The sequence below is a fragment of the Thecamonas trahens genome (genome assembly GCF_000142905.1).
Source record: "Thecamonas trahens ATCC 50062 unplaced genomic scaffold supercont1.47, whole genome shotgun sequence".
Taxonomy (NCBI): Eukaryota; order Apusomonadida; family Apusomonadidae; genus Thecamonas; species Thecamonas trahens.
This window is the reverse complement of record NW_013657633.1, coordinates 45,154-72,939: the sequence shown is the minus strand read 5'-3', so window position 1 is coordinate 72,939 and position 27,786 is coordinate 45,154. Positions and strand designations below refer to the sequence as shown.

Sequence of the window (27,786 nt, the reverse complement as noted above, 5' to 3'; positions counted from 1 at the left end):
CGGTTCGGTCGGTACGGTCGGTGGTCGGTGGTGGTGTGTGTGTGTGTGTGTGTGTGTGTGTGTGTGTGTGTGTGTGTGTGTGTGTGTGTGTGTGTGTGTGTTTGGGGCGTACAGTGAGCTGCTCGACAAGACCATTGGCTCGCGCGTCCTGGTGCTGATGAAGGGCGACAAGGAGTTTGAGGGTATCCTCACCGGGTACGTGGACAAGGATCGGGTCGATGGCTCTGAAGAGGGAAAAGAAGGGGAGTGGGGGAGGGCGGGAAGGGGGGGGGGGGGGGGAGTGATGTGCGATACTTATTCATGTGGATGTGATGTGGGTGTGGGTGTGATGTGATGTCGGTGGGTGTCATGCATGCGGTGTGCGGTGTGGTACGGCTGCGGATCATGGGCGGGGATACAGGTTTGACGAGTACGTCAACATGGTCCTCCAGGATGTGACCGAGTACGACTCGACGCCTGCGGGCAAGACCGGGATCAAGAACGATGAGATCCTGCTCAACGGTTCAAACGTGTGCATGCTGGTTCCCGGCGGAAAGCACGCATGAGCATGCGGCGTGTGCGTGGCTTGTGTCTGCGTCTGCTCGCAGAGCGCCACTCGAGGACAGAGTGCGTCCCATGGTTGTAAACGCGGCAATGCATGCCTTGATCGGCTGCGTGTCCACGGCTGCCAGTCGGTCGATGGGGTGACAGATCACACAGAAAGCAGGGCTATGCATGACTCGTCTCAGCACGCCCACCATGGCTGAGTACCCAGACATGCCGTGGCGCGTCTTCAAGCCTGTCTATCGGGTCCTCGCCAGCAAGTGGCGGGAGGTCGAGCTGGTCACAGGTGCTGCTGACGGCTTTGGCGGCAACGAAGTGGGCGACGGAATGGGCGACGGGATCGAGACGGGCGGCGTGCTGCCACAGCGAACGCGATCGGCGATGCTTCTGGCTTTGATGAGTGTGGCAGCGAGTCAGGTGGTGGACGCGCTGGCTTGCCGAGGCCTAAAGTCCGTGCTGGTGGCGCTTGGTGGCGAAGAGGAGGACGAGGACGATGAAGTCAGTGAGAGCTCGCTTGACGCCGAGGACGGATCCATTGCTGCCGAGCTGGCGGCGGTGTGTGGACTAGAGGGCAAAGAGGTGGCCAGAGTGTGGGATCGTCTAGAGATGGATGCCTACTCTCTGTGGCTCTCGCTGGCATCAGTGGACTCGATCGCGAGTGCGCGGAGTCTCTATCCCGCCTTTGCCAAACCTCACGATGTTGGCTCGGTGTTTGCAGCCATGAGTGGGTGGCCGGTCGCCGGCGACGGGTGGGACGCCGAGGTGACCTTTGATGACGAGGCGGCAGTGGTTGCTGCCGGCGATCCATATAGCGCGGCAGCTCGATCGGCCGTTGGCAGTATCGGCGTGTGGCAAGCGCTGAAGGCAACACCGCTTGCGGTTGTCCAGCGGCATGCTTCGTCGTATGCCATCCTGCCGTCGGCGTGGCGGGCGGTAAGCTTTGAAGCCGTCGATGGCTCTGGTGAGCACCATGTGCTGGAGGTGTGGGTCAACAGCGGGATGGCTGACGCCAACACAGGCGTCTTTGGGTGGTTGAGGATGCGCGCGGAGCCTGGGCGGTTCTGCGCGGCGATGGATGCGCCGATGGATGCACCCAGGTGAGGACCACACGATACGGCGAGGCACGCTGGACGCCGCACCCCGCCACCGCTTTTGCTCACGGAGTTCCGCAGATTATCGTTGATGCCGGGCATCAGCACCGGACGAGATCCCAACTGTCGATGCTTGTGCTGGGGTGGGCTCATGCGGCGTGTGGGACAAAGGCAGCCATCTATGCCGTTGGAGCTGCTGGCGATGGCGATGACGCCAGCACGGTCCTCGAGCCACTGGTCTCGGGCCCCCAATCCGAGCTCAAACTCGTGCCATGCACCACTGTTTGGGAGGAGGAGAGCGAAGGTGGGCTTTCAGAGGCAGCAGTCATCAACGCCGCCCGCGTTGCCCGCGAAGGATATGCTGCGATCTTTGCCGAGTTGCGCGGATAGTGTGACCAGGGCGAGCGCTATGACGGGCACTGGGCATGAGCGTATTGTCTACAGCAAGACCAATCAATGAACTCAATGATAGCCGATGCAGCGATGCAATGATGCAAAACCGATTGCTGTGGTGCGCTCCAGGAAGCGGCCGAGTGCCCGGCAGTGGGCGGGGCGGGGCAGTGAGTGGCATGACCCGCAACTCGGCTTCGGCCACCCAACTCCAACCATTCCCACCATGGTCCACGTCACGGTCCAGACCCGCAAGGGCAAGTCGCTTGGCGAGTTCGAGGCCCAGTCTGTGAACGATCTGAAGGCAGCCATCCAGGCTCAGCGTACGTTTACTATTTGATACCTTTATTTGTGTGTTGTGAAGAAGTCTGGTCGCTGTACCCGTCCGCTGCGTACACCATCCCCGTTGCCTGGTCACGGTGTGCCTGATGGAGGGATCCCCCACCACATCCACCTGTGGCAGGGGGAGCAGGGGGGGGGGGGGGGAAGGGAGGTAGGGGAATACAGCGCACGGTACACTCGACCACACCTGGTGACTATGGCACTCACCGGCATTCACAGTATGTGAGGGAAGAGGGGGAGGGGAGGGGGGAAGGGGGGGGAGGGGGAAGGTATGGGGGAGGGGAGGGGGGGGGAGGGGGGGGGAGGGGGAAGACATGGTTCTTGGAGCCATGACCACCGTACCCACCACCACCACCACCACCATCACCACCACCACCATCACCACCACCAACATCAATCATCACCACCACCACCATACCCATACCCATACCACCCGTACCGCATCCATACTCACATACTCCCTCATTCCCACCCCTTCCTCCTCCTCCCTCTCCCCCTCACACACAGAGTACGCCCCCCCTCTCCCCCTCCCCCACCCCCACCCCCTCCCCCCTCCCCCCCTCACTCACACTCACACACACACACACTCTCTCTCTCCGTCCTCAGGTTGATCATCCTTGCATCGCTAATTGCCCTCTCTCTGCTGTTTGTGGTCCTCTCATGCGTCATCTGGCGCAACTGGCTGCCCATGGTCGTCATCGTCGCCTTTGGCTTTGCTCCGCTGCCTAATCTCCTCTGTGGCGCCTGCCAGCGTGGCTCGTCCTCGGGATTCTCGCTCGACGAGGGCCGCAACGGGTGGAAAGACTCGGGATTCTTCCTCACTGGCGCCATCGTTGTCACCGGTCTTGCTCTGCCCATGACCCTGGCTCATGTCGACGCCATCGAAGTCCCGGCCATGGTCATGGCTGTGGCCGGCGGCGTCCTCTTCTACACTTCGGTCCTGCTCTACTCGCACGTCTTTGCCGACGACGAAGATGACGTGGGCTTTTAGGCGATAGCCTCCGCAGCTGGGGCGCGTCATTAAATCGGACGCTGTTGTGTTGTACCGGTGGTGCCGGCGGCTCTCGGTGCGTGTTCAATTGCGCGAGAGGGTGATGAGGGTGACCGAGATGATGGTAAGGAGAAAGGCTGCGCCCAGAATGGCAAAGTTGCGGGTTCCGCGGATCTCCTTGAACACGCACACACCCCAGAGCGAGGCCACGATGCCGGGCCCGGTGGTGACGATGGGAAAGGCGACAACAAGCGAGAGCTGGGTGTTGGCCACAAACCACGAGATGTCGGCCATGGCCCAGATGAGGCCCGAGGCAAAGGCCGGGAGGACGAGCTTGGGGTTGATCACCGGCGCGTTGCTCATGTACGCACAGTACGCGAGAAAGTACACCGTCGAGGTGACAAAGATGCCGGTAAAGTGGGCAAAGACGTAGTCGACCGCATTGCTGGAGCCCTTGTTGTGGTCGATGAGCCAGATGGGCGGGTCAAAGTTGACACCAAACATGGTGCCGGCGAGGAGCGCGGCGGCAATGCCGAGCGCGCGCCGGAGAAACGGGTCCATGGCGTCGATGACGTCGCGCTCGTCGCCGTCGCCAGCTGCCATCCCGGGCCGCGGTGACCCGAACAGCGCCTCTTCATCCACATTGTAGTACGCCGCCGACGGCGATGCGCTCGGGTCGGCAACGCCGGCCAGCAGTGCCGTCTCGGGCGACGCCGCGTTGATCCGTTTCTGGCCGCCGACGGCAGGCGCCACGCCCGAGCCACGCCCGGCCACCGTCGCCAGCACGTTGCCTGAGCCCCGTGACTCGCGGCTCCGTGATTCGTCGTCTGACGACAGGTCGGGCTTGACCGCCGCAAACGCGAGGGTGGCGCAGACCGCAACGAGAACGCCGACTAGATTGAGGCCCGGGTTGGCAATCGGCTCCTTGTCGAGGCCGAACAGGCCAAACTTGCCGGAGGCCCAGCCCATGATCAGGTTGGTCGAGCCCCAGAGGCAGAGTCCGAGCCCGAGACCGACCGCGCGGATGACAAAGACCGAGAACAGATTGCCTGTACACCACAAGAAGCCGCCGAGCATTGCCAAGTAGTGGAACTCGGGCGACTCGCGGACAGCGTTGACGCAGACACCAGCACAGAAGATGGCCGCGCACTGTTGCCTCCCCCGTGACCCCCACCGCATCCCATTAACAAAGACGTCCATCACCAGAGCCCGAGCACCACCCGTTCATCGCCACATTCCCATCACCAGGCCATCATTGCCCGTGACCGAGTCCCCGTCCGAGCCGAATGCAGCCACCCCCCAGCCGAACGCAGCCGACACAGCCGAACGCAGCCGACACAGCCGACACAGCCAACACAGCCAACACAATCCCCACAGACCATATGTCCATACCGCCATCCGCCCTCGACCCACCATAAGTCCCTTCTTTCTATCCCCTCCCCCCCCCCCCCCCCCTCCCCTCACGTCACAGGCAATTTCTTCAGCACGGTCACCTCCAGCACGCGACCCCTCCCCCACCCCTCCCCCTCCCCCTCCCCTCCCCTGCCCCCCTCCACACTGCGACCTACCATGACCCATTGGAAGAACATGCCATCGCCAGTCTGGAACTTCTTCACAGGTACAAAGTTAGAACCAAAGCAGACGACGGCAATGGCTGCTGCGCCGAATCCAAGGCCTGCATCACCACCCATGTCCTTGTTGTGGCTATTTGCTGTCGACTGACTCGGCCGAAACAAGCTCGCGGACGGGACGGGACGGGAGGCGGGGGGGGGGGGGGGGGGCAAGACAGACAAGTGTGGCCACTTATCGGACGGATCCATGTCAGACTCGGAATTGATGTTTATCCATCACTTTGCAAATAAAGATGCTCGTCAAGCCGGTTTCAGCTGGCGTACTGGCCCACAATCGCCACACCACGCTTGACCCAGTGCTCGACGTCGCGCGCTGCTGCGATGGGGAGGTCGACCGAGACTACGTAGTTGGTCGAGTGCCCTGTGGTGTCGAGCTCGCCTCGCCGCGCCGCTGTCTTGTACAGCGGCGCCGCGTACGTGGCTCGGCTCGTCGGCTCCTCCACGTCGACGTCGTACGGCCGGAGCCAAAGGACCGGCAACGGTGGATAGAGCTCGCCGTCGACCTGCTCCACCAGCTGCCCGGCGCCGGCATCCCAACGCCCGCCGTCGAGAAAGAGGCCCGAGAGATACACTCCGGACGGCGGCGGCTCGTCCGGCTCTGCGTCCGGTGCAAGGACCTGGAAAGCGAACCGGACGCGGTCGATTGGCACCCCAAACGACCGCGCAAAGTCCTGCTTGACCGCAGTCAGAAGCGCCTGCGGGAAGGAGAGGCCGGCGAGCCAAAACACCGCCGGTGGGCCGTCTCGCGCCCACGCCCGCAGCACCGCCACCCGAGCAGCCAGATCTTCCAGGTAGCCCCACAGCCCTGCCAGTGTCGGGTACGACACCTCCAGCCATTCGTCCGGCACTGCCAGGTTCCGCAGCTGCTCGCCGAGCTTCTCCAGTCGCGCCGAAAAGAGGAACTCGCCGCGCAGCGCGCCGTCGAGCTCCACCAGCGAGTCAGTAATCGTCACCAGCAGCTCGTCGAACCGGGCCATTTCCTGGAGCAGGAGCGTCGTCAACGTGTCATCGTACGAGACGGTCAGCGTGTCACGGAGTCCACTCCGTGCCAGCGAGCTGGGCACCAGCTCGCGCGCCCGTGTCACAATGTGCGCAAGCACCTCCTCGTGCGAGAGCCCTAGCATTGCCTCGTCGCGCGGCTGCATCACCACAACCGCCGCGAGCAGCTCGCTTGTCGCGTTTCGCGCCGCCGTCAGCTGCGCGTTGGCGTGGAGTCCAAACACCGCCGGTGCATCAGTCGCAGGCAACGCTTTGATGTGAGCCACATACTCGGCGAGCCCAGGCTCGTCTGGCAGCACGACCGAGCTCAGCGCCTCCCGCGAAAAGTAAGTCCGCAGCAGCGCCGCCAACAGCCGACGGTCGTGCGCGTCCGTCACCCGCCCGCCGTAGTTGACCTCACCTGCCAGGTAGTGTAGCGCTTCAAACGGAATCCGCCCGTCGGCGCCGGGCTCTTCCATTGCAGCCACAAGCTGCCGCTGGCAGATCGAGAGGTCCGCCTCGGAAAACTCGTACGGAATTGTGAAGCCGAGCGGGCCAAACTTGCGCCGTTCCACCACAACCGCGTGGAACGCGTTGATCCCGTATAGAAGCTTACGGAAGACAACCTCGCGCCCGGCGCTCGCAACAGCCGGGTTGTTGAACATGTCGTCCTGCACCTTGCCGTACGACGCCAGCAGCGACGCCCGCACTCCCGCCGGCGCCTCGTGCGTCACCGTCACCGAAGACAGCGCAATCGAGACCGGAAACGCTTCCACAGACTTGGAGGTGAGCCAGAGTCGGAAGCCCGGCGCCACGTCCTGCGGCGTCGCCTCTAGCATCGCCGCAAGCGTCGGCATCCACTCCAGATTCAGGTGGCAGTTCTGCAGCACTACCCAGGTGCCCTTGGACTGTGCCGCCGTAATCGCCGCCTGTGCCATCGGACCTTGGCCCTGGCCCAGCGAGTACACCGCGAGTGCCGGACCCATACCACGCTCGTGCGCAAACGACGTGATCGCGTCAAGGGGATTGAGCCCCGGCGAGATGAGGAACAGGATCGGGTGCTGCGGGGACGACGCCGCAAACGATGTCCCCAGGTCAAATGCCGGCGGCTCCACAAACGACGGCCCCAACACTTCGGCCACATAGTGCCGCACTGCCGGCACCACTCCCTCGGGCTTGAGCGCCCGCACAAGCAACAGCGTGTCGAGGGCGCTCATCGCTTCGCCGAGCGGGCCGGGCACGCTCATGCTGTGCGGCGTCCCGCTCGCCATCCACGCCCGCCAGAACTGCTTGTTGAGGTGCAAGTGGTTGAGCAGCGTCGCAAACGGCGCCAGCTGCGACAGCTGCACCGCACGCGCCACAGCCTCGCTTGTCAAGAACGGCAGCTCGGCGACTTGCGCCGCTAGATCGCTCGCAGACTCGGTCGGCTCTGACGAAAGCCCGACCATGCCGGTCGCGAGAAAGTGAAGCCGCGCGTCGGCTTCCATCCGCGCCGCGGCCGCCACGTCCACGTCTTCCTCCAGCTCTGCGCCCATGCCCACCTCGGCACTCTCAAATGCTCCCCGCGCGCCAGCCCCGGCCTCGTCGCCAGAGCCTGCAGACGCCATCGATGACACCGACGAGCTCGGCGAGAGACCTTGCCCCACCTTGCTCGCCCGCGGAAACTGGAGCACCGAGTTGCTGGCCTTGCTCTCGCTCGCAGCACTAACTACAGGCGCCGTCGACACCCGGAACGCCATCACCAGCGCCAGCAGCAGCTTGTGCCGCTCGTACAGCGACCGACACGTTGCCCGGAACACGTCCAGCCGCAGGTTCGACGCCAACTCGGTCAACCGGTGCCGCGGGTCGCTCGTCCGCGTCCGCCGCAGCGTCGCCACCGTGGTAGAGGTAAACGCATCAAGCGAGAACTGATACATCGGGTCGACAGCAGCCAAGTCAGTGAGCACGCCAAAGAGGAGGGCCGCAAGCTCCGCCAGTGGCACGTAGGCAGACCGCGTCTGCCGCAGCTCCGCCCGCACACCCTGCGCGCTCTTGAGCTTGACCGAGAGGAGATCGTGCTCACGCTTCGAGTCGGTCAACGTCTCAATGAGCACATCGTCCTCCAAAAAGTTGCCCTGCGAGGTCGACAGCAGGTCGAGCACCTTGTCTTCGAGCGCCGAGAGCTGCTGCCGGAGTTTGACCGAGTCCAGCAGCAATTGCTCGTTCTGCGCTTCCATCGCCGGCGCTTCTACAGACATCGCGAGCGAGAGCACCTGGTCCGCCAGTCCCGTCGGCGTGATCGCAAAGTTGACCACCGTTAGCAGCTCTGCAAGCTCCGGCCGCAGCCGCGGGTTGTGCAGCGACGTCGTGATGTAGAGCCGGAACGAGGACTTGACGTCGACGTGCTCGGCACCGAGCTGGATCACGGTGCGCGCCCCGATCTTAGTCCAAGCCCGCGCAAGCAGCGGGTCGAGCGCAGGATCCAGTTCGGAGCCAACGCCGTAGAGCAGCGTCGGCACGCCGCCCAGCATCGCCCGCTCGAGAGTGAGCAGGAGCGACTCGGACTGGGCGTTGACCGCCACCAGTCCGGCTTCGCGCTCAAGCCCGGTAATCCACGCCTTGGCCTGGCCCTGCGGGTCGATCATAAACGGCCAGTTCCGCGAGAGGCTGACAATGAGCGCCGACTGGGTCGACGTCGCATCGCGCGGCAGCCCGAAAGAGTGCCACGCCCGGATCTCCAGCGGCGAGGAGAGAATGTTCGAGAGCGAGTAGTCGGGTGAGACCGCAACGCTCAGCGACGACGCAAACGCATCCTGCAGCGTCGCCCGGAACTCTGACGTGAGCGGGCCGAGGTACACCACACACGCTGCCGCGAGGAGCGTGTCGCCCACCACGTGCGAGAGCGCAGACGCCTGAGCTTCCGCAGCGTCAAGCCAGTGCTGCTTCTCCAGGTTGAGGCCGTACATCAATCGCTGTGCCCGCGATAGCTGCACCTCGCACTGATCGACGTCATTGGCCAGCTGCGCCTTCCGCGCCGCAGCCCCGTCGTACTCAGCCTGAAGCGCATCCTGCTGCGCCACCAGTGAGTCGAGCTCGGCACGCTTCTCGTTGAGCTGCCCGAGCACGCTCGCATGTTGCGCCTGGGCCGCCGCGAGATTGTTTCGCCGCGGCTTGACCAGCTGAACCACTCGGTGATACTTTTCCACCGCAGACACCCACAGCCCAATCGAGGTTGCTGCCACCGAAGCGCGGGTGATGGCCTCAAGTGTAAAGTGCTCCGACTCGAGAATGACCCGCACTCGGTCCATCAGCGCCTCCGGGATGTTGTCGGCATCGTACTCGAGGAGCGACTTGATGAAGCCGCGCTTGAGGAGCATCTTTTGCGCCGCTCGCCACGTGTCCGCCACCTTGATCCCGTTCACGTAGCTGGTCTTGACCTTGACCCGCAGCAAAACCGTCACGGCCTCCATCACAACCTTGACCGCCTCGGGCGGGTTCTTCATCGTCCGGATCTCGTCGACATGCTTCTTCTTCAGCCGCGACAGTGCCGCGTTGGCCGCCTGCAGCTGCGGGTACATGGTTGCCAGCGCGTCTTCGCACTCGCCGTAGATGACCTTGGCTTCTGCCTCGCGCGCCGACGCCTCTGCCACGGCGCCATCGACCGTGGCCTTGGCCTCGGCCAGAGAGCTCGCCTGCTTGGTCAGCTTGCGAAGGAGGGTGTCGACCTGCCGCGACGCGCTCTGCAGCTGCGGCCGCAGCTCTTGCAGCCGCTGCTCCATCACCTCGATGGTCGCCGCAGACTCGGCAAGCTTCTCCAGCCCGGTCAGATACCGCTCGCGCGCCCGGGTCAGCGACGCCCGCCGATCGGCGTACAACTTGCCAAACAGGCCCACAAGCTCGCGGAACGTGACCGACGACACGTGGTACTGCCGCCGCGTCGCCGTCGCAAACGACGGCGCCAGCTCGGTCGCAGACTCGTGAAACGCGAGCATCGCCCTGATTATCGGCTCCACGTCGTCGCGCGGGAGCGAGCCCACGTCGGCGAGCATGACCTCAGCCGTAGTCCGCAGCGCTGACGGCTGCAGTGGGTGGTACACGTCGACGGTACAGCACGAGGCCAGCGCGGGAAACCGACGGATTCGCGACGAAAAGCTGGTCGTCGTCGGTGACAGGGTAATGACTAGGTGCAGACTCGCCCGCAGTCGCGCTGTGAGCATGTCCAGTGCCTGGCGGTTGGTGAGTGCGGCCGCCGGTGGCACTGTGCCCGAGCCACTGCCCGCTCCGCCTCCGCTAGCCACTGCTGTTGCCATACTCGCAAACAGCGCGTCTTCGTCGGTGAAACTCTCGTCGACGACGCCAAGGTTGCCTGCACCGAGCACGCCGGCGCCACCACCGGCGGCCGAGCCGACAGGAGTGCCTGGCACCGCAGCGCCAACGCTGCTCGTGGTTGGTGGTGGCCCGCCGAGTCCCCCTGACAGCGACTTGGCGAGTGTTGTCCGGATGGTTGCCATGTCGCTGGCGTCAAAGATGTTGGGCACCAGCCCGTGGTTGAGAATGTTGTTCACGTCCTCCAAGAATGTGTCGTTGACCAGCTGCGCGTCGTCGAGAAGGAACACCACCGGCGTGCTCCCGAGCCCGGCAGAGAGGAAGAGCTCACGGAGCCGCTCGCGCCAGTCGGAGACTGCATAGTTCTTGAAGAGCTGGACCTGGAATACGTTGTAGCCTGCGACCGAAGCAGCGAGGAGGACCAGAGGTCGTGCCTGTGCTGCGGCGCCGATGCCCACCGCGAGCAGGTGGCCACGCGGCCGCGAGAGCACGCGGTAGGCACGAAGGACGTGGGCAAGCGCGTCCGGATGCAGAATGCACGTCGCCATGTCGTTGGGGTACGTCAGCGCGGCGTCGGCAATGAATGCGTCCATCGTCGACGTCGCATGGTCGAGCGCGGCGACCCGCGCGTAAGACCCAGCATCGTTGAGTGGCCCATACAACAGCGCGCCGTCGGTCTGGGAAGTGAGCTCGTCGATCACGGCGCCGAGCGGCCGCTTAAAGTGCTCACGGGTGACGGTGGCTAGGAGGTCAGAAAATGCTGCCGAGTCTGCCGCCGACACAAGACGGTCGCCAAAGACCCTTGAGGCTTCGTGAGCCCAGAGCCCGAGGAGCTCCGACTGCGAGTCATCGAGCGGCCGCGGATCTGCGAACACCAGAATGCCCTCAAAGAGTGCCGAGAGGTCGCGGAGGTTGAACCCGTAGAGCGGCTTGGTGGGCGTGGGAAGAAAAGTGGTGACAACAGCGTTGAACAGCGCAACCGAGGCCGAGACTAGGGTATTGAGCTGAGCTCTCACTGCGTGGGGGAACCGGGTAGCGTAGCGGTCCGAGAGCGCGCGGAAGATGGCAATCATCGTCGCCGTCGAGGCCTCCGGCACTGCCACAGGGGTAAAGTGCCGTAACAGCCGCGGCGAGAGCTCATGGCGCCCACCACCAGGTGGGCCCATGGCGCCGACAAACGAGGTGCCCAGAACGGTCTGGAACTCGTGGCCGGCCTTGGTCGCGGCGTACCATCCGCCCGAGTCGATGACTTGGCGCAGCAGCTCAAGGGGCGGCTGTGAGGCGTACTCGTCGGGCTCGGGAAAGTTGAGGTCGTCGATAAAAACAACCAGCCGCGAGGCCGGAGGCGCAGGGCTGTACACTGCCTTGCGAGCCTTGGTCAGCCGGCCAGCAATGATGGCAAGTAGCTCTGACGCCGGCGTGTGCGCTGAAAAGTTGATGGCGAGCGAGGCGGTAGCCTCGGGCGCGGTGGCCGACAGGTGCGCCAACGTCGACCGAACCAGCAGCGACTTACCGGTCCCGGTCACGCCCACCACCAGCGGTCGGCGCGGCAGCGGCGCGGGGCTTGTCGAGCCGATCAGGGTGGCAAGAACAAACGAGGTGGCAATCGTCGTCGGAGTCGGCACAATGATGTCGCGGAACGAGAGTTGGTCCTCCGACGCCTCATCGGGTGAGAGCGAGTGGGGCACAAGACCAATGGCTGCCGAGAGCAGCTCGTCCTGCGCGGCGGTGAGGAAGGAGACCCAGCGGACGGCGCCCTTGGAAAAGGCGTAGTCATAAACGGTGCCGTCGTTAGGGAACGGCCGCACCAGAGCCGGGCCGCCCTGTGCCTGGCCGCCCGTGGCCGCGGATCCGCTAGAGCCGCCACCGCCGCCGCCGCCGCGATACGGGTCGGTGAGCGAGCGGACAAAGTCGGAGAACGCAGTCCGTGCTGAGGCCGAGGCAAAGGCAGCGCCGAGCGACCAGACGAGGGCAAAGACAAATACCGACTCGATCCAGGTCTTGCGGTCGCGCTCGGCAATGGTGCTGTGGCTCTCGTCGCGCCACTCGCAGAGAAGAGCGTCAAAGAGGCCAAGGAACGAGCTCACAAGCGCGTTGGGCGCAGGCGCCAGCTGAGTCTGAAGGCATGCATCGAGTGGCGCGAGTGCGTCGGGCGAGGCGGCGGCCACGTACGAAAGCGCCGGAGAGAGGAGCGAGTGGACAAGTGCCTTGATGCGGGCAACCAGATGAGTCGCGGAGGCCAGCGCAGGAGGGAGATGGGTCGCCACATAGCTGTCGGTGAGGACTTGCCAGCCAAGGTCGGCAGCGTCGAGATAGACCATGCCACAGCGCGAGACGGTGGCCGGTGAGGCAGCCGCGAGCGAGTCGACCTCGAACAGCATGGTGACGTTGGACGTGAGCTTGACAATCTCGCCCGACGAGAGGCAGAGCTTCTTGTTATCATCGAGGAGGGTGTTGAGCGACTCGATCCACACAGGGTCGACCGGCCCATCGAGCACAATCCAGTGCGAGGTGTCTGCCGGGCCGCGGACGGCGGCGCGGACGAGCTGGGAGAGAATGCCGTCGGACCACTCGCGGGTCTCGAGGTCGAGCTTGCCGTAAAGGTGGGCCGACGAGACCGACTTGGGATTGGCGACCGCCACCGAGACGTGCGAGCCTGATGCAGTGAGGGTGGTGGCTAGGGTGTTGAGCACAGTCGACTTGCCGGAGCCCGATGCGCCCACAAGCATGATGCCATGGCGAAGCGCGGTGGTCTCATGGAGCTGCAGCGCCTTGGAGACGATGAACGACGATGGCGCAAGATGGGCGGCAGCCATGGTGGCGCGGAGGGCGCGCGCGAGAGCCGAGCCCGGGGCCTTGCTTGACGCTGTTGCCGAGGCCAGGCCCGGGAAGAGGTCGGAGACGATGCCGCGGAACAAGAGGGCGTCGTCCGAGGTAAACTTGGGCATGTTCGAGTCGAGCAGCGCCTGCAGGGCGATAGCGGCTTCGACCGAGGCCGACGGTGGGCCTGCAGTGCGGGCAGCGGCGTGGAGCGCGCCGGCGGCGACAAGGACGGCCTTGACAGCACGGAGGCCAAAGTCGTAGTGGTGCTGAGACGAGAGCTGCTCCGAGGCAAGGCGGAAGGTGGCAGTGACCTTTGCGGCGAGCGTGTGCGAGTCAGCAAATCCAAAGGAGACGAGAATGATCTCGGCAATGGCGGCGTAGTCGGGCGTCATCATGGCGACCGGGCGGAAGAGCGCCTTGAGGTTGTCCGGCAGATGGGTGCGGCCAGCGTAGCCCGGGTTCATGGTGGTGAAGATGGCGCACGACGGGTCGAGCGCAATGTAGTCGCCCTCGAACGAAAAGTGCGATCGCTTGAGGAGGATGGCGTGCTGGATGGTGAGGATCTGCGAGGCAATGACCGAGAGGACCGAGAGCTCGATGCGGTTAAACTCGTCAAAGCAAGCCCAGGCGCCGGCCCAGGCGAGGCCCTTGAAGAACTTGCCCATGGCCTTGTAGTTGAGGCCCTCAGAGCAGTTGAAGACGACGCACTGCTTGGCGAGCGCCTTGGCGAGGTCCTTGCACGTCTCGGTCTTACCGGTCCCTGCCGGGCCCTGCGGCGCGCCGCCGAGGTTAAAGTGCAGCGCCATCATGAGCGTGGCGTAGCACCGCGAGGTGAGGTTGGTGATGACCAGCCGCGAAGTGTTGCCGAGGTACTCGTATCCGTAGCTCCGCGATGCGGCGAGAATAGAGATGGTGAGCTCGGAAGCATCGTAGTTGTAATAAGACTTGAGGGTGGTATCCCACACAAACGAAGGCGAGTCTGCGGTGTCGAGGGCGGCGAGAACGTCACGGTGGTGGACGTCAAGTGTGACGAGGGCCTGGAGCGTTATGGCGAGCGAAGGCGAGAGCTCGGCGCTCCGGACGAGGTCGATGAGTTCCGTGAGCTTGGCGGCGGCGGCGGCAATGACCGGCGCGAGTGCGTCGCGCTGGGTAGGCAGGACGGCGAGCGCCGACTCGACGGCCTCGGTGAAGATGATGTTGGCGACGGCGAGGACGATCTGGCCGGGCCAGTGGGGGAGCCAGGCGGCGCGCTCAGTGCGCGGCGATGGCGAGGCAGCGAGTGAGAGGGCGAGCTGCGACTTGACGGCGGCTCGCATGGCAGTCTCGAGGTCGGAGAGCCATGACTCGACCGATGTCGACGGGACGACCGGCGGGAGGAGCGGGACCGACTCGCCTTCGGAGCTCACCATGTGGGTGAATGGTGGGGCGGCGAAGGGGGGCAAGGCAGGCGACGACGGGGACGATGGCGAAGGCGGCGGTGAGAGCTCGGTGGCCGAGGCTGGGACGAGCGCGGGGCGCGGGCGCGGGGCGGCGGTGAGCGACTCGATGTTCTCGAAGCACTTTTTGAGGTGCGGCTGGACGGCGTCGGGATCGCGGGTGTGCGAGAGGATTTCGAGCAGCTCCTCAGAAGAGAGGAAGAAGAAGCGCGGGAAGAGAGCGCACTTGGCGTCGAGGTACTTTTTGAGCTTGGAGAGGATGTCGTCAAGAATAAGGTTTGCCGCATGAAAGTCGCGGAGCTGAAAGGTGCGCGAGCGGAGGTTGCCGACCTCGGGCGAGTTTGCCATGCGCTTCATGGCCGCGCGGAACATAGAGTCGACCTTGGCAAAGGCCTTGCCCTCTGCAGGCATCTGTGCGAAGATGTCCTTGGAGCCAAAGATGGGCTCGAGGTAGAGCCACGAGCGCTGGACGGTCATGCAAACGTCGAGAAACTCCTGGGTGGTGTTGAGGGCGGCCTCCCAGGCGGTGAGCGAGCGCTCCAGCGCATCGTGCATAAACGGCGACGAGCGCATGGTCTGCGTCTTGATGAGCTGGTCCTCCAGCAGCTCGGCGATAGCCTCGGAGTTGCGGAGGACCGGGGCGCGGGTCGAGGCGTGCTCAGAAATGTCAAAGGTGAGCTTGTTGAGCGCAGCCTGCATGCGGTCGAGGTCGCGCTGGAGCTTGCGCTCGTAGCCTGCAAGCTCGGCGACAGCGAGGATGTCTGGCAGCGCGGTCTTGTAGTCTGCGTCGAGGAGCGACTTGAGGGTGAGATTGAGGGTGGGGGCGAGCGGCGGAAGCGGTGTCTCTGCTCCTGCGAGGCGCTCATTGATGAGCTCCCAGTACCGGTCAGACGGGGCAATGTAGGCATGGAGCGCGTTGACGAGCGAGAGATGTGAGCGGAAGTCGTCAAGGGCGAGCTTGAGGGCACGAGCGACGGCGGCCGGGCCGGGCGACGAGCCAAACTTGTGGTGGTAGAGCTGGTTGACGGCGAGCGACCACGACTCGACACGCGAAGTGATGGCTGCAGCGTCGAGCTTGATGAACGAGCCCTCGAGCCACGACTCGGCGTCGACGGCAAACTGAGCGGCGATGGGCCAGAGCGCGTAGTGTGGCTCGAGCGAGTCTGCAAGGGCGTCGAGGACCGGAAAGTCGAGGACCGGGAGCTCAAAGAGGGCCTGGCGTGAGTTGAGGAGAGTACGATCGGCACGGGCGGCGGCGATGGCCTGGTGGAGGGCGGTAACGGTGGCGGCGTTGGCGGCGGCAGCCGAGATGTCATCAAGGTCCTCGAGGGCGGAAATGTCCTTGGCGAGGGAGGTGATGGTGGCGTTGAGGGCGGCGGCCTGGGCGGCGACGGTGGCGAGGAGCGTGTTGCGCTCGTCGTGGAGGAGAACTTCACGGTCGACGAGGGCAAGGCGAACTTCGCGCGGCCACATGAGGGTGGTGACAAACGAGGACTGGACGGTTGCAGAGACCGGGTAGGAAAAGGTGTAGAGGGTGTCCATTGACGCCTTGAGGTCTTCGATGGCGGCGGCGTGCTGAGTTAGCGCAGTGTCGCAGGCCTTGCAGTAGACCTGCATCTGGGCCCACTCTTCCGGCGATGCGGCCGGTGCCTGGATGCGGGCGTGGATGGCTTCAAACTCTGCACAGAGAGAGACCATGTTGCGACGGGCGCCGTGAAGAATAAAGGCGAGGACGGCGCGAGCAAGCTTGGCGGCGCGGGCAGCAATGGTCGACTTGAGGTGGGTCGTGTCGACGCGGAGGAGCTTAAAGGTGACGGCGTCTGGCGTGGTGGAAGCGACGTTTGCGGCTGCGGCACGGAACTTGACGATTAGGGCTTTGAGGTCGGCGAGCGCCGGCGGCGGCGAGGCCGACGTGAGGGTGGCGGCCAGCGACTGCGGGGTGAGGGCGAGGATGTAGGCGTAGGGCGCAAAGAGGCGGGCAAGGCGGCGCGGGCCCCAGAGGCCCGAGTTGAACGTCGACGCCACCGAGCGGGTCGCCTCGAGGAGGACCGAGTCGTAGCGGTCGACCGGGAAGACTGGCGGCGGCGGATGGGGGAGTGAGAGCGAGGCCCGCGGGAGTAGCGAGTATTCGACAGCGGTGACACGATCGATGAGCGAGAGCGAGGTGTCAAAGGTGGTGGCGACCCGGGCCGAGAGCTCGGTGAGCGGCGGCGAGAACCGGATGAGTGCCTCCAACGGCGTCTCGTGCTTGGGGGCCGGCGAGAGGAGCTGTGGGATGGTAAAGGTGACATCCGAGGAGTCTGCCGCGTTGTGTGGCTCCGGAGAGGCCGAGCCTGTGCCCGAAACCGACTCGGCGTCCGAGTCTACCGTATCTCCGTCAGATTCTGTCCCGTCTGCCTGTGTCGCCGTCTGCAGAGGAACAGCGGCGACGGCTGCCGATGCCGAGTTGGGCGTGGCCATGAGCGAGACAAGGAAAAGTGGGGTGTGGCTCGAGATGGCATGGATGTAGTCGTGGAAGGAGCGCGGGCGAGAGCGGGCACGGTCACGAGCGCGAGCGCGGACACGGGCGCGGGCGGATGGACGGGAAGGCGCCGGGTGACCGGGTGGGCGCGGGAGGCGAGATTCGGCGCTTTGGTCGTCGCCGGCGTTGCCGTCGTCAACATCGTGTTCATCGTCGCCGTCGCCGCCTGTGAGGCCGTTCCCGGCATCGCCGTCATAGCCCGAGTCGGCGATCTGAGTGAGGAAAGTCGACGTGAGTGTAGAGAGCTCGGGCTCGTCGTAGGCAGCGAAGAAGGCGGCGTAGCGTGCGGCTGTGGTGTTGACGGCGACGATAAGGTGCTCGCGCATGATGAGGCGAAGGAGGAGGATGAAGCGTGCGGCGTGCGGGTCGAGGTCGGCGAGGGCGGCGACGTGAAAGTCAAAGGTCTTGTCGGCCTCGTCTTCAAGGACGGTGGTGCAAAGGAGCACGATTTTCTTTGCCCAGTCGTCTAGGACGATGGCAACGCGGTCGGCGTGGCGGGCTTGGAAGTCCTCAAAGTCGCCAATGGCGAGCGGGAGGGCTGCACGCGGAAGATTGAGGTCGACAAGGCAGAGTGAGTCCATGTTCTGGGCAAAGGTGAAGAGGGTCTGGAGGACGTAGTTGATGCGTGGGTGGAAGAACAGCTGTGCGGAGGCCCAGTTGACGGCGGCCGGCAAGTCAAAGGGCGGGCAGGGGACGGTACCGTAGAGCGGCGGCGGCGGCGGGTCTGGCAGCGGCGGGAGGCCGAGCGGGGCGAGTCGGTCCCGCAGCTCGGAAGATGACTTGAGGGTGTAGCCAAAGATGGCGCGGCGCATGGTGGAGATGTAGTGGGCGACGATGTCGTCAAGGAGAGCCTCGAGCGTGGACATGGCCGAGAGTGGAAAGGCCGGCGCGGCGCGGCGGAGCATGGCGGCGATGGTGTCTGCGGACGGCGGCAGGATCTCGTCGGGGAGCCGATTGGCGACAAGGTGGTAGCGCATGGTAGCCTCGGCGGAGCGGCGGGCGGCGCGGGCGGCGAGGAGGCGGTGGCGAAAGTTTGCGTCGGGCTCGTCGGCAAACAGCAGGTTGAGGCGCTTGACGCGCTTGGTCACCCGCGACGGCTTGAACTCGATGGTAAAGGTGTTGGAGACGGGGTCATAGTCAACAACGTCACACGGGTGCCACTCGTACTCGCCGGCGGCGTTGAGGAAGGGCGAGAAGGCGTGCGGGGCAGTGGGCGGGCCAGCCGGGCCACCGCGGGCGAGCCACTCGTCGGGTGTGTAGAGCTCAAAGGTCCGGTCGTCAAAAAGCTCGAGCGGAAGGTATGCCGAGAATGCGGGCCGGCGGCGCAGCCTTGGCGTCAGACGCGATGGTGGGAAGGGTGCGCTGGCCAAGGACCTCGGGCAGAGCCGGCGGGTAGTGGTAGCGAAGGCCGGAGGAACGGGCGGCGCGCCTGTCGGGCGAGTGCTTGTCGAGATCGTGGTCAGCAAGCTTCTGCTTGAGCGCTGACGAGAGCGGCGGGCGGGCCGGCGGGTGCGCGAGGATGGTAGGCATCTTGATGGCCAGTGTTTGCGGCTTGCGGCGAGCCCGGCGCTGGGCCTTGGCCCGCCGAACCAGAGCGCCATCATGATGAACGAGGGGCTCTCCAGCGCCGTGACTCGAAGAGTTGGGAGCACCGTCGGGTTCGGCTTCGTCGATAGCCTCTGAGATCCGCTGGGTGTTCTCCTCCAGTCTCCGGAACGCCCGCAGCTCCATGGCGTACAAGGCGCGCGAGTGGCCCTTGCGGCCGGCCTGGGCGGAGGCGAGGTTAGTGGGGTGGGCGGGGGTAGGGAGGGGAGGGGAGGGAGGGGAGGGGAGGGAGGGGGTGCGTACTAGGAGTTGGGGGTCTATGTCAAAGGGTGCGGCCATAGTGGAAGGGGTGGAGGGGGTGGAGGGGGTGGAGGGGGTGGAGCGTGGCGTGGAGTGGCTGGTGTTGGCGCGAGCGCGAGCAGCAACGGACGATGGTTGGGGGAATTAATCGTTGGTTGTTGTGCCAGTTATCGTTGAGTGGGGTTGGGGGAATTAATCGTTGGTTGTTGTGCCAGTTATCGTTGAGTGGGGTTGGGGAATTAATCGTTGGTTGTTGTGCCAGTTATCGTTGAGTGGGGTTGGGGGATTAATCGTTGGTTGTTGTGCCAGTTATCGTTGAGTGGGGTTGGGGGGGATTAATCGTTGGTTGTTGTGCCAGTTATCGTTGAGTGGGGTTGGGGGAATTAATCGTTGGTTGTTGTCGCCAGTTATCGTTGAGTGGGGTTGGGGATTAATCGTTGGTTGTTGTGCCAGTTATCGTTGAGTGGGGTTGGGGGAATTAATCGTTGGTTGTTGTGCCAGTTATCGCTGGGTGAGGTTGGGGGGATTAATCGTTGGTTGTTGTGCCAGTTATCGTTGGTGGGCGGAAACAGTACTTGGAATGAGGTGACCGGGCAGGCAGGGAGGGCGAGGGAGGCGCGGCAGCGGACAGCAGGAGAAGACAAAGAGGATAGTACCTCCAGCTATCTCCAGAGTAGCAACCGAAAGACATCCCTACTTCCCTTGTGGTGCACCCCCCCTTCAGCTCGTACTCTCCTGCTTCTGCTACCCATGGCTGCCTTTGCCCCTCCAGCTGCAGGCACGGCAGGCACAACCGACGACCTGGTCACCCGGCTGGAGCTGCGATTCTCGTGCAGGTACGCCCAGGCTGGAGAGGGAGGGGGATAGGGAAGGGGAGGGATGGGAGGGGGACTCATGGTGGGAGATGATGGTCGCACTCGTCGTCGTGGTGGTCGTCGTCGTACTCGCACTCATGGTCGAACCCGTGGTCGTACTCGTCGTCGCACCCGTACTCGTGGTTGTGGTCGTACTCGTCGTCGCACCCGTAATCGCACTCGTGGTCATACTCGCGATCGCCTGGTCAACAGCAACCTCGCAAACTTGGACCACATGTCAAAGTCGGACCCCATGGTGGTGCTGTTCGCCAAGCGCGACCCGCCGGGCCAGGGCTTTGCCGAAGTCGGCCGGACAGAGAAGATCATGAATGATCTCAACCCGCGGTTCCACACCGCGCTCAACGTCTCGTACTTTTTCGAAAAGGTCCAGACCTTCCGTGTCGCCGTCCTCGACATCGACGAGCACGTGAGCTCGGTGAGCGACTACCGCCAGCACGACTACATCGGCGACGCCGAGTTCAAGCTCTCGAGTGTTGTCGGCGCCAGTGGCATGTCGCTCGAGCTGCAACTGGTCAACGCAAAGGTGCCCGGCCGCCGCAACGGCTCCATCCGCATCACCGCCGAGGAGCCGTCCAACTCCAACTCGGCCGTCCGCATGCAGATCCGCGGGCACAACCTCGACAAGATGGACTTTTTCGGCAAGTCCGACCCGTACCTGATCATCTCGCGGCTGCGCGCCGGCGCCGCCGACGACTGGCAGCCCATCCACAAGACCGAGGTCGTGCCCAAGACGCTCAACCCGACGTGGCGGGCGTTTGAAGTCCCGATGGCTACCCTCTGCAACGCCGACTACGAGCGTCCGATCCGCATCGAGTGCTACGACTACGACAAGCGCGGTTCGCCCGACTTTATCGGCGCCTTCCAAACCACGCTCACCATGCTCTGCTCGCCAGACCAGGCCCGCGAGCTCGAGCTCATCAACCCAAAGAAGCAGAAGAAGAAAAAGTACCGCAACTCGGGCATCCTCGAAGTCATGTCCATCGAGGTCATCGAGAAGCCGAGCTTCATCGACTACCTCGCCGGCGGGCTGGAGATGAATCTCATCATTGGCATCGACTACACAGCGTCCAACGGGAACCCAGCTAACCCGTCGAGCCTCCACTACCTCTCGCCGTACGAGCCCAACGCGTACGAGAAGGCGATGACTGCCGTCGGCGCCGTCGTTGGACCCTACGACCACGACCAGGAATTCCCCACCCTCGGCTTTGGCGCGCGGCTCCCCACAGGCGCTACCTCGTTCTGCTTCCCGGTCGCCGGCACCCAGGCGCCCGTCGCCATCCACGGTATGCCCGCCGTAGTCCAGGCCTACCGCAACTCGCTCCAGTTCCTTGCCCTACATGGGCCCACCAACTTTGCGCCGCTCATCCACGCCGTCATCGAACTCGCCCAGACCGCCGTCAACTCGCAGGCCAAGCAAACTACTTTATCCTGCTCATCCTCACCGACGGCGAGATCACTGACATGGCCAAGACCAAGGCCGCCCTCGTCCAGGCCGCCAACCTTCCCATCTCGGTCATCATCGTCGGCGTCGGCGGCGCAGACTTTTCCAACATGGAGCAGCTCGACGGCGATGACGTCCGCCTCTCCGCCAATGGAGTCTACGCCGAGCGTGACATTGTTCAGTTTGTGCCCTTTCGCGACTTTGAGGCCGTCGATCCAGCATACCTCGCCCAGGCTACCCTCCACGAGGTCCCGCGCCAGGTCCTCGACTTTTACGCCAAGCACGGCATCGCGCCCAACCCGCCCACCACCGCCGCCCCGTCCTCATCCGCCGCTGCTCCCTCGGCTGGGCCGCCACCGCCAAGCTACGATGCACCGCCGCCGACTTTCTAGCCGCCCTTGTATGAAGGCTTCTGTTTCCTGGTAACACATCCGATGAACCGTGTCCGCCGGCCATGCCTTGTCTTGCTGGCGAGCATCCGTCCAGCTCCGGCCGGTTGCCAAGAGCGCGGGCAATGGCCACGCGCTGCGGCTAACCCCGGACAGCTCGGGGCGGCAGATGGGGGATGCGATCGCCGATGCTGACATACCTCCGCAGCTCCATCGCTCGCTTGCGGCGCTCCTTCTTGTTCAGCTTGCCGAGCAAGATCATAGGCGGATCAAAGCCGCCGAGTGTCCCATTCCGACCTCTTGCCGACGACCACGACCGCATTCCGCAACAGCCTGACCAGGCCACAGCCAGCCACCACCCGTATACACACAGCCACCCCTCTCCCCCCCCCCCCCCTTCCTCTCTATGTACCAACCGCTCTCCGCAGAGCCGCACGAACCCACGGCCGAGGACATTGAGCTCGGCATTGGCACCGAGCCCGAGTCGGCTGCCCTCGACGAGAGCGGCGACGACGACGGTGATGATGATGGCCACAATGTGGTGGAAGGAGGTGATGGAGCTGGAGGTGCTGGAGGCGATGATGACGCGCCGCCGGGTATTCAAGCGGAGGTCGGTCTGTTGGTGCCGCCCGCCAGGATGAGGAGATGGCCATGCGGGTGCCGGCGGCGGTCTCGGTGGCGCAGTACGTGCCGACAGGCGTGCCGTACATCGAGTACATCTCGGCGAGGGAGTACGAGCTCGATCTCCGCAAGTGGCTCCATATCGCGTGGGAGGTGTATCGTGCCAACTGGCTCAACCTCACCGGCGTGCTCGTTGTCCTCCTCTTTGTCGTTGCCATCTCGCGCGTCTTTGGCGCATTCGTCTTCTGGTACATGACCAACGGTTTCATGGTCATGATCCTCAACTCGATCCGTGACGGCGAGCTCGCCATCCGAGAGACTCGCTTCGGCGACGTCTTTACCGCTTGGTCCTACTTCTTCCCGCTCCTTGCCATCACCGCAGGCCTGTTCGGCGTCGCCCTCATCACCTTTTCGCCCACCATCTACCTGCTGGAGGAGACCTCGCTCTCTTGGTTCTGGGACTTTGCCATCTTCTCGCTCTGCACTCTGGTCTTCTTTTCGCTCCTTGCCTTTGTTGTCTTTGCCCCGCTCATTCTCATGGAGCACTACCGCGACGGCCGCGAGGGCGCCGCTCCGCTCACCCGCGCCGCCGCCCGCGCCGCCAACGAGCCGTCCGAGCTCTCATCAAACTGCGGCTTTGGCGTCATATCGGCTCTCCGCTGCTCCATCATGCAGACTCGCCGCCAGTTCATGCCCGTCCTCACCGGCCTCATGGCCTGCTTCTCCGTCGCTTTCTCCGGCCTCTTTTTCCTTGGCATCGGCGTCCTCATCACCTTCCCCATCGGCGCCGTCATGTTTGTCATCATGTTCCGCGAGATTTTTGGCGTTCGCGAGACTGATGTTCGCCCTGGTAACTGCCTCTTCTGTGGCTGCAAGTAATCGTAAACTCAAGCCTCTTTCTCGTGTGTGGTGCGTCGGTGCGAGAGTGTGTGATCTGGGAGATCTTTATCTCGTGTGGCTCCCAAACCGTAGCACACTCACATTGCTCACATGCACACACACAAACACACACACACACACACACACACGTACATGCCCCTCCTGCACCCCATATACATACACACGTCACAGACCCCCCTCCCCCCCCACGATCCAAATCAACGGATGTGTGCGGGTTGGCTAGCAGGTGGTTCCCACGAATAGTGTCTTCCTATTTTTCGCACTGATGGAGCAGTGTTCTGCGGGATGATGTTGCTGTCGATGGGAGAGGTTTATGCAAGCAGCAATTGTAGCCATCCTCTATTTGTGCTTGTTATCAACTGGCTTGTCGATCATTGCTTGCGTGGCCTGAGTGAGCCGGCGTTCGAGCAACTGTTCCAGAATGAAGCGGTGAGAAAAAGTGGCTCCTGCAGCGTTGGGCTACCTGTCGATCGATGGCGACATCAGAGTGCGCAACGAAAAGAAGCTCATAGAGCACAACAAATACTTGAACCGGGTATCATGGTGTGTCTCACTACGTCATTGCGGAAGCACAGAGCAGCATCTGCTTGCGCTTCCATCCCAACCACCTTGAACCACAAAAATATATTTGCCTTGGACGCTCTCTCGCCTCGGCTGCCACATGATTGCTGAAACAAACGAACAGCAGCAGGCACCACATCGGCCTCTTATGCTAGTGATGATGCTGATGCTGACGGCCACCTCTCTCCGGCTGCGACGACCACCGACCCCCCTCTCCCCTCGCACTACCCCAGCGTATATCCACCCCCCCCCCCTCCCCCTCTCTTTCCTGCTATGGCTGCCACCCACGAGGAGACGGCCTCTGCGGCAGGTGCGAATGGCCTCGCGGCCGAGCATGCCACCACCGACCCCGACCACGACTCGGACAGCGACGCTGCCGATGGCGCTACCGTACGAATGAGACAGGTGTGGAAAGTGAGAGTTGGCATGGAGGTAGAAGATAGATGCTTGCAAGTAGGTGCTGACTTACAGGTGTGGGAATGATGTTGTACGTCGTGGCGGGCGGTACATGTGGCTGGGTGTCGGTTCCGGAACGGCGGCGGGCGGTGGCGGTGGCGGTGGCGGTGGCTTGCGTTTGCGACCATTGTCACGCGATGTCATGACCGGCAATGTGAATGATGGCGGATGACCATGGTTGTCACAGCGCAAGCTGACGGGACGGGTGGTAGTGCATGTGTACGAAGCGCGCAGAGTGATGGACGGAGAGAAGGAACGGTCGCTGTTTGTCAAGATCAAGTACCGCGGCAAGAAGGAGACGACCGAGACGGCGAACAAGTCGCGCGAGCCGCGGTTTGACTACCACGCGGCGTTCCAGCTGAAGGACGACGACAAGGACGATGTTTTTACCTTTGAGGTGATTGCGGACAAGACGCTGGGCAACTCGACGCTGGGCATTGTCGAGTACAACCTCTCGCAGCTCGACGACGATGCGGTGTCGACCGGGGCCATCTGGCTGCCGCTCGTCTCGCGACCGGGCAAGGACGATCCGGCGTGCGGCGAGCTGCGGATCAAGATTGCGCTGTCGATGCTGCGGATGACACTTGTGGAGGCGCGCGGGCTCAAGGCTGTGTCGTCCAACTCGGCGAGCCCGTACGGGTTCCTGCGGTACGACGGCAAGAAGTACCGGACGCCTGTGGTGAAGAAGTCGCTCTCGCCGACGTGGGAGGGCGCACAGATGCTTGCCGAAGCGACGTGGAAGTTGCCGTTTGTGCTCGGAACGCACTTTGCCAAGCTCGAGATGTGGTCCAAGGGCATGCTCTCGTCGACGTTTCTGGGACAGGCCCGGATCCGGGTGGCGGCGTACGACGTGCCCGACGGCGCGCCACCGGTCGACGTCTGGATCCCGCTCCTCCCGCGCCAAGCCGACGAAGAGGTGAGCGGCGAGGTGCGGCTCCGGCTCGAGTCGCTGGAGCCGCCGGAGGATCTGGCCCACACCTCACGCGAGGTGCCTGTCGACAACGCGCTCAACCACGGGACGACTCTCGCCGCAACGGTCGACGCGCTGCCCGAGTCGGAGCGGGCCAAGGCCATGGTCGGCGAGCAGGTGGAAGTCGAGGTCCTCCGGCTGGAGAACGTGTCTGACTCGGCCAAGGTGGATCCGTACGTTATTGTGCGGTACGACGACGAGCGGTTCACCACGCAGGTGGCGCCGCGGCAGACGTCGCCGGCGTTCAACGAGCGGCACACGTTTACTCTAGGCAAGCTCTCGAAGAAGTTCCCGGAGCACGCGGTCATCGGCGACGTGTGGGACCAGCACAAGATCTCGGATACCTTCCTGGGCCGGTTCAAGCTCGCGTTTGACCAGCTGCCGATGGACGGGCGGTGGCTCGAGCTCAACGGGTTTGAGCTTCGCGGGCGGCGCGAGCGCCTGGCAAGCGGGCACGACCCAGACGAAGTCCAGGGCGCGGCATGGATTCGTGCGCGGCGGGCGGCTATCATGGTCGACATCCTCCGCGCCTCCGATTTGGCCGCCAAGGATCGCAACGGTGCGTCAGACCCGTTTGTCGTCGCCTCGTACGGCGAGGACCAGTCGTTCCGGACCGCCGTCGTGCCCAAGTCGCTCAACCCGGTGTGGAACACCCCGCTCGCCTTTCGCTACGAGATTGGGCACGAGATCCTCCGCTTTGACGTGTGGGACAAAGACACGCTGAGCAACGACTACCTCGGCCACGTCGAGCTTCGCGTCGGCGACTTTACCGACGGCCGCCCGCACAAGGCCTGGTACAAGCTCGTCCGCCGCGACATCGACGAGCTGGTCTCGGGCGAGATCTGTCTCCAGGTCCAATGCACCGCCGTCCCGACCCATGCCTTTGACGTCGGCGCTGTCCGGATCTGATGGGCTTGTCTCAGCATGCCCGCGATACATTGATCTTGATCTTGAGCAAGGGGAGGGGAGGGGGTAGGGGGGGGGGGGGGGGGGGGGGGGGGGGGGGAGAGGGGCAGCCGCCAACAGCAGGAGATCGCCAACAGCGGGCGATGGTCAGCAGCAGGGGATGATCAGCAGCAGATAGGTACCCACCTGCATAGGACAGACTAGGCGCGCGTCGGTCTGCGGCCAAAGGTGCGTCACACGGCTTGGCCGGACAGTAGCAGCAGCAGCAGCAGCAGCAGCAGCAGCAGCAGCAGCAGCAGCAGCAACGGCAAGGACGGCAGCGAGGACGGCGGCGAGCGTGACAGGCAGGCACGTGACTCACCCACTTGCAGCTTGCAGCAGAGATGCATGACCCTCTGCTTGTCCACCGCGAGGGGCTTGTGCAGACTGATGTGCACCGGACAGCAAGTGTGGTGAGTGTGAAGCAGAAGGTCGGGCTTGTGACGCATGGCCTCTTTGCGGTGGTGGCTGTGGTGGCCTTGGTCCTCTCTGCCCTGGTGGCCTTCTCTGTCGGCATTGCACTTGCACTCTTTGCCATCTGTTGGGCTGCCTACTGTGCTGCTGTTGTCTATCCCATGCTGTATCATCAGCTTACGTCAAAGTGCTCGCCAGCGCCCATCATGCCGCTCCTGGCCAGGATCATCTTCTATCTCATCGCCACTCTCCTCTACGGCTGGATCACCATCATCGTCATCGTCAGACTCGCGGCGCCCAATCCACATATGTCTGCTTTCCCCTCGGCATGTCGCGGTGGCACCTCGGCTGAAAACTGTGCCCGAGTCGTGGTGGGCGAGCCCGTGTTTGGCATGAGCCACCATCCGCATGCTCATCCGCTGCTACGCCGCACCTCCCTGCCCGCCATCATGGCCGGCGTGAGGGACTGGATCAAGGACGAGCAGCTGACAAAGATGCTGACAAACAACGTCGGATCAGACTCTGGCTTTGTTCACATCCGCATCCTCTCGTCCTTTGTCGGCTTTCCCGACGACATGTACCTCGGCCTCAGCTGTAACGCCACGTCGGGCGTGGCGAGCGTCAGCCTTCAATCGCAGGCTCGCCTGGGAAAGGCAGATGCCGGGCACAACCAGAACCATGTCGCTGCCCTCCTTTCGCACCTGTACGCCACCCGGTTTCCCGACGAGCCGTGCGGCCAGTGATCGATGTGGGTGACTCTAGCCCGCCACAGCCGACGCTGCGCCATGGCGATCTTTGCGCGCAGGAGGTACCATGTGCATGTTGTACAAGTAGTAAATGACCGCACTCTTCCCATCGTGCGCACCTTGTCCGCGATGAGTGCGAGCGTGAGGCCGGGAGACGCGCGACACTCGTCTCCCAGACGCACCGATGCTGGCAGGGAGACGGGCGATGGCGACGGCGATAGCGGTGCGGGCGAGACAGGGAGCTGGGCGGGCTGCGAGCGAGTGGGCGGGGGCGATCAACTGGTTTCCAGGCCACATGCACAAGACGACCAAGGAGGTGAAGGCCATGCTCTCGCAAGTCCAGGCTGTGGTGGAGGTCCGCGACGCACGGGCGCTGGCATCGACACGCAATCCGATTCTGGCCAATCAAGTCGCCCACAAGCCGCGCATTGTGGTGGCAGCCAAGGCTGATTTGGTGGACAAGGCGTGGATGGAGGCGGTGGAGGCGGGTGCGAGCGAGAGCCAGCGGGCCTCGCCGCCGGTCGTCCTGCTGCCGGCGCGGCTGGCGAGCGCGAGCGGACGGAAGGCTGCCG

General features: G+C 63.9%; 10 protein-coding genes across 10 annotated transcripts in view; 7 read left to right on the top strand and 3 right to left on the bottom strand.

Moving 5' to 3' along the window:
* Nucleotides 1-421, bottom strand: part of AMSG_09232 (UPF0533 protein C5orf44) — a gene marked incomplete at its 5' end in the record, with an annotated part of 2,144 nt that extends 1,723 nt beyond the window's left edge. The window contains 2 exons of the mRNA XM_013899173.1: nucleotides 113-224; nucleotides 399-421. Of these exons, the coding sequence (XP_013754627.1) occupies nucleotides 113-224; nucleotides 399-421 (135 nt within the window). The remainder of the gene's footprint in view (nucleotides 1-112; nucleotides 225-398) is intronic.
* Nucleotides 422-738: 317 nt separating this feature from the next.
* AMSG_09230 (uncharacterized protein) lies at nucleotides 739-2,024 on the top strand (the record flags this gene model as incomplete). The annotated part of the gene is made up of 2 exons (XM_013899172.1): nucleotides 739-1,563; nucleotides 1,641-2,024. 2 exons carry the CDS (start codon nucleotides 739-741, stop codon nucleotides 2,022-2,024), a joined length of 1,209 nt encoding a protein of 402 aa, XP_013754626.1.
* Nucleotides 2,025-2,250: 226 nt separating this feature from the next.
* AMSG_09229 (vacuolar protein sorting 55 superfamily protein) lies at nucleotides 2,251-3,370 on the top strand (the record flags this gene model as incomplete). Its single annotated transcript, XM_013899171.1, has 3 exons — nucleotides 2,251-2,347; nucleotides 2,389-2,416; nucleotides 2,973-3,370. The coding sequence occupies 3 exons, from the start codon at nucleotides 2,251-2,253 to the stop codon at nucleotides 3,355-3,357; spliced, it is 510 nt and encodes a 169-aa protein (XP_013754625.1). The 3' UTR covers nucleotides 3,358-3,370.
* A 52-nt stretch (nucleotides 3,371-3,422) lies between these two features.
* Nucleotides 3,423-5,048, bottom strand: AMSG_09228 (transmembrane protein 144; the record flags this gene model as incomplete). Its single annotated transcript, XM_013899170.1, has 2 exons — nucleotides 3,423-4,506; nucleotides 4,926-5,048. 2 exons carry the CDS (start codon nucleotides 5,046-5,048, stop codon nucleotides 3,442-3,444), a joined length of 1,188 nt encoding a protein of 395 aa, XP_013754624.1. The 3' UTR covers nucleotides 3,423-3,441.
* A 134-nt stretch (nucleotides 5,049-5,182) lies between these two features.
* Nucleotides 5,183-18,782, bottom strand: AMSG_09227 (axonemal dynein heavy chain; the record flags this gene model as incomplete). Its single annotated transcript, XM_013899169.1, has 3 exons — nucleotides 5,183-14,495; nucleotides 14,556-18,337; nucleotides 18,426-18,782. The coding sequence occupies 3 exons, from the start codon at nucleotides 18,780-18,782 to the stop codon at nucleotides 5,240-5,242; spliced, it is 13,395 nt and encodes a 4,464-aa protein (XP_013754623.1). The 3' UTR covers nucleotides 5,183-5,239.
* An 864-nt stretch (nucleotides 18,783-19,646) lies between these two features.
* Nucleotides 19,647-21,656, top strand: AMSG_09226 (copine-8; the record flags this gene model as incomplete). The annotated part of the gene is made up of 3 exons (XM_013899168.1): nucleotides 19,647-19,732; nucleotides 19,964-21,167; nucleotides 21,224-21,656. 3 exons carry the CDS (start codon nucleotides 19,647-19,649, stop codon nucleotides 21,602-21,604), a joined length of 1,671 nt encoding a protein of 556 aa, XP_013754622.1. The 3' UTR covers nucleotides 21,605-21,656.
* A 348-nt stretch (nucleotides 21,657-22,004) lies between these two features.
* Nucleotides 22,005-23,124, top strand: AMSG_09225 (uncharacterized protein). Its single transcript, XM_013899167.1, has one exon. It carries the CDS (start codon nucleotides 22,247-22,249, stop codon nucleotides 23,099-23,101), a length of 855 nt encoding a protein of 284 aa, XP_013754621.1. The 5' UTR covers nucleotides 22,005-22,246; the 3' UTR covers nucleotides 23,102-23,124.
* Nucleotides 23,125-23,923: 799 nt separating this feature from the next.
* AMSG_09224 (C2 domain-containing protein) lies at nucleotides 23,924-26,063 on the top strand. Its single transcript, XM_013899166.1, has 2 exons — nucleotides 23,924-24,073; nucleotides 24,327-26,063. The coding sequence occupies exons 1-2, from the start codon at nucleotides 23,957-23,959 to the stop codon at nucleotides 26,016-26,018; spliced, it is 1,809 nt and encodes a 602-aa protein (XP_013754620.1). The 5' UTR covers nucleotides 23,924-23,956; the 3' UTR covers nucleotides 26,019-26,063.
* Nucleotides 26,064-26,398: 335 nt separating this feature from the next.
* On the top strand, nucleotides 26,399-27,211 carry AMSG_09223 (uncharacterized protein; the record flags this gene model as incomplete). Its single annotated transcript, XM_013899165.1, has 2 exons — nucleotides 26,399-26,743; nucleotides 26,945-27,211. 2 exons carry the CDS (start codon nucleotides 26,399-26,401, stop codon nucleotides 27,209-27,211), a joined length of 612 nt encoding a protein of 203 aa, XP_013754619.1.
* Nucleotides 27,212-27,509: 298 nt separating this feature from the next.
* Nucleotides 27,510-27,786, top strand: part of AMSG_12245 (uncharacterized protein) — a gene marked incomplete at its 5' end in the record, with an annotated part of 3,197 nt that continues 2,920 nt past the window's right edge. The window contains one exon of the mRNA XM_013899245.1: nucleotides 27,510-27,737. Within this exon, the coding sequence (XP_013754699.1) occupies nucleotides 27,510-27,737 (228 nt within the window). The remainder of the gene's footprint in view (nucleotides 27,738-27,786) is intronic.